The sequence below is a fragment of the Octopus bimaculoides genome, chromosome 23 (assembly GCF_001194135.2).
Source record: "Octopus bimaculoides isolate UCB-OBI-ISO-001 chromosome 23, ASM119413v2, whole genome shotgun sequence".
Taxonomy (NCBI): Eukaryota; Metazoa; Mollusca; class Cephalopoda; order Octopoda; family Octopodidae; genus Octopus; species Octopus bimaculoides.
In genome coordinates this window covers 25703396-25707919 of record NC_069003.1, presented here as the reverse complement: position 1 = coordinate 25707919, position 4524 = coordinate 25703396, and the positions used below count along the sequence as shown (strand labels likewise).

The 4524-nt window shown below is 35.7% G+C and overlaps 1 protein-coding gene across 1 annotated transcript in view; it reads right to left on the bottom strand.

Moving 5' to 3' along the window:
- The window catches only part of LOC106877261 (repetitive organellar protein), a 58282-nt gene that overhangs the window by 39830 nt on the left and 13928 nt on the right, over positions 1-4524 (bottom strand). The window contains exons 9-10 of the mRNA XM_052975948.1: positions 4080-4246; positions 2823-2995 (exon numbers count right to left, since the gene is read on the bottom strand). Of these exons, the coding sequence (XP_052831908.1) occupies positions 2823-2995; positions 4080-4246 (340 nt within the window). The remainder of the gene's footprint in view (positions 1-2822; positions 2996-4079; positions 4247-4524) is intronic.

Sequence of the window (4524 nt, the reverse complement as noted above, 5' to 3'; positions counted from 1 at the left end):
AATATCATTATAAGAGATGTAGTTTTTTCATATATGTATGTATGTACTTATGTATATATGTATGTATATACGTATACACGTATTATTTATATTTGATGACATTCATTAATAAAATATTAATAAAATATCTATGCATGTGTGTGTATATGTATATATATATATATATATATATATATATACACACACATACATACATACATACATACATACATACATACATACATACATACATGCATGCATGCATGCATACGCATTACTGTTATCATTAACCATCCTTACTTATGTATTGATAGCAAATATACATAACGTACATAAATGTTAATTATCTGAAAGCCATAGCATATGAGAAAATATAACATTGTAATTATTTTTCTGTTTATATAAAAGAACAATGAGATATTTTTACCTAGTCTGCATTATCTACAAGCAAAGCTTATAAATAATAAGATTTATGTCTTTTATCTAAATGCATACTTCACGGCCGTCCTTCTCAACTTGGAGGAGAAAATCAGAAAAATAACTGGAATGGTCAGGAATTGTAAATAATGGTCCAAATAAACCAAGACGTTTTGGAACAAATTCCTGACCAACTCAGCCTTCCAGATGGCACTATGCTGACCGTCACTGTTGAGAGAAGAAGGCCAAGATATCATCAATGCGGACAGAATAAGCACCTGAAAGCCTTCTTCCCACAACTAAAACAGGAGGAGGGCACTATCCTCTTGATACAAGCACCACCCACACCACAACAACTGAAACAACCCCCAACAAACAACACAAGCAGCCCCAAGAAAAGAAAGCAAATAGGACTCCAGCAAAAACACCACCACCAACAACAACTACACGAGAGACAAACAATGTCAACAACAACAGAGGCGCTGACTACGACCACCACCACAGCGCCTACAAAAGCACCAACAATATAGCTCTTGCCAGAGGAACAGAAAACGTGCTAACGATTCTAAGCAACCATAGAGTGCAAGGTATGAATACAGATAAGAGTGCTTCGTACATAAAGAGGATGTGTGTGTGTGTGTGTGTGTGTGTGTGTGTGTGTGTGTGTGTGTGTGTGTGTGTGTGTGTGTGTGTGTGTGTGTAGGCAGTTTACATTTGTTGTGAGGGTCTGGAGTCAAAGGGCTAAAGGACCAGCGCTACGAAATATTTCGGTCTAAAACCAACCCACTTATTTTGAATCGCTGACACACGTGAAGTCGGGAAAGGAATGAGAATTATATACAACCAGAGTTTATTCTCACCAAACCCTCTCACCTACCCCTTATAAGATATAAAGCAGTAATTATGAGCGCACTACAGTATGTGGTGAAAAGCAAGCGATTATTATTACACAGTTTCATTCATTTCTTTTTATTGTTTTTTTAATAAGAGAGGTGTATTTTTCAGTGTTTATTTTTTTAAGAGAAGTGTATTTTTTATTGTTTTTTTTACTGTTGCTATTGCGTAATTTGTACTTACTGTTCATCTAGGAGGATCCGTAAAGACAACATAGACAAATAAGCTACTTAGCAAAAGCAGCCACGGTAGCCAATTGGGGTATTGGTTCCAGAGCTGGTGCCTAGAGAGGAGACATACTTGTTTTATTAAATGGCAGCCATTTTAGTTTCGTGGTATCTTTTATATTTATATCTTCAAAAGTTTTTGTCATATTTTCTGGTACAGTGCCGCTCTATTGTAAACTCCTGAACCGTAACTAAACACTTTACCCTCTGAAATCTCCCTACCATAAAACGAAATCTCAAAGTGAATTCCTCCCTAAATACATTCCTTACTCATAGATAGATAGATAGATAGATAGATAGATAGATAGATAGATAGATAGATAGATAGATAGATAGATAGATAGACAGATGGCTGGCAAACGTATACTTCCAAATTTACCCATCGTATGATGAGTAACTAGTAGTATTATACTTCTATATTTTATAGATAACATATCAGACAATTCTATGTTTATTGCAGTTCTATATAGACCTCAACATGGTCTTTCAAATTATAGACCTCAACATGGTCTTTCAAAATTGCTAGAAATATCAGCCGAATAGCCCTCGAATCACAACCTATGGTCTTAAAGAAAAGAAAGATACATTGAGACAATGTAGCTGTAGATATCTCTAAAAAAAAACCGGCTGGTCCTATTTGGAGGGCCTTTAAGATAGTCTGCGCTATCATGATTAACCTAGGGTGAAACCTAACGACAGACAATACGGACAAGGAGTAACCTGAATATAGTTGCCTGGCGCCGATAGAAGGATATATTGATGTAGAATAGTGGCCATAGCTGAAAGGTCTGCTCTATTAGAGTCAATCTGAGTCTAAACAATGTTTGAGTGTGTACACTTATGTAGATATGAGTATGTGTGTGTGTGCATGTTCTTGGATGTGTGTATGTGTGTATGTCTATATGAGTAGATGTGTGTATATATGTGTATATGTGTGCTTGTATGTGTGTGTATATATATGCAAGCGCATGTGTCTATATATATATATATATATATATATATATATATATATACACAGGCAAGGGAGTGCTGAAAAGTTCCTGGTTTTAAGAGTGTCGCGAAAGGCCTGGTTGGAGGCCCAACCTTCCGAGTTCTTTTACAGGGCTTAGAAAAAACTGTAGGGCTTCTGCAATAAGTGTGTGAATTTGGGAAGAGAATATGTTGAATAAAATCATAATTATCTCATCTCCCAGTATTTTCTTTTACCCAAAACAGGGTACTTTACGGCACCGCCTCGTATATATTGAAAGATATGCGTATGTGTGTTCACTCAATCATGTTGTGTAAAAGTGAAACAGTGCTTACATTTCTGTCAAACGGATCTTGTCCTCAGCCAGTTTCTGCTCAAGAAGATTTTTCTCAGATTCGTGTTTCAATAAAAGATCTTGTTTCTCAATAGCAAACTGAGTCTGTAACTCTTTCTCCAGTTTAGCGAGACGTTCCTGTTGTCGTTTGGCCTGCTCTTCCAGCAATTTTTCCTGATAATACAATTTTGATGCAATTAATTATTATATGAAAGTAACTCAAAAAATTATACGCACACTTATCTCTAATTTATCAAAACAAAAGCAGGAATTGAACAATTACATTATTTTTCGTCATAGTCTCCATGCCTTTCCATGCACTTCTTGAAGTGGTCTACAAGCTTGCGCACAACCATTTACGCCCCACTTCTTGTGCTTCGCTTCTTCGTCCGTAGCAAAATGACGAGCTCGTAAAGGATGTTAGAGTGGTCTAAAGAGGTGATACTTGGAAGGGGCAAGATCTGGACTGTATGCAGGTTGTCCCAGCAACTCAAAACCCAACTTTTCAATCCTTTCAAAAATATGAAAGGATTATTATTATTATTATTATTATTACTATTATTATTTTCGTTTTGACTATTTACCTTCGTGAAGAGTTACGTCAATCCTTTTTTAAAAAATATTATTATTATTATTATTATTATTATTATTATCATTATCATCATCATCATCATCACCATTATTATTATTATTATTATTGGAGCAGTGGATTCGCAAAATTGTAAGAGCGTCAGACTAAATGCATTGAATTACGTGTTTTGGTTCTTTACGTGCTGAGTTCAAATCCGTCGTTATCAATTCTGCCTTTCATTCCTCTACGGCCGACAGCATAAAGTAGCAATGTAATATTGGATTGATGAAATAGAAATACCAGTAAAGTACTGGGGTCTACATAATCGGCTGTTCTCTATCCCCACAAATTGTTACCTTTGTACCTCATTTAAAGACTATTATAAGAGTAGTGGTTCGGCGGTTACTTAACTTCTTTGACCCCCCCCCCCAAAGGAATGAAGGACAAAGCTGACTTTGGTAGGATTTGAACTCAGAACGAAAAGCTCAGAATAAACACTACAATGATATTTTTCGGAAGCTTTATCGATTCTGCCATTCTACCGTCAAATCAACGCCCTAATAAGTGTTTCTAAGATGAAGTTGTCTGAATTGTTACAGACTTTTACTATTTCTAATCATAGGTTTGTTCAACCAGGACTAACCTTGGGCTAAACAACAACAAAAAAGCAAACAAACAAAGTCTTACCTTTTCTTTGGTAGCCTGCTTCAAAGTTTCTGCCATCTCATAGCTATGTCTTTCCTCGATCTGAGCAATTTCTATCAGGTAAGCGTGTTCGATTTCTTTATGTTCGATCTCGATGTTCTTTTTCAGTTGCTTCAGTTCTCGCTGCATCTGGCTAAACTCATCGCGATCTGCAACATGGGTAAAACAGGTGTTAAAATGAAGAAGTAGATCAATGAATAAAGACAATGAACTAGTGACCAGCTCCTGGGTTAGGTATTCAATACTTGCTGCATGTATATATCTATGTATGCGTATGTGTCTGTCTTTAAGTATACATGCATGTATGTATGTATGTATCTATGTATGTATCTATGTGTATTATGCACGTATGTATATATATATATATATATATATATATATATATATATATATATATGTGTGTGTGTGTGTGTGTGTGTGTGTGTGT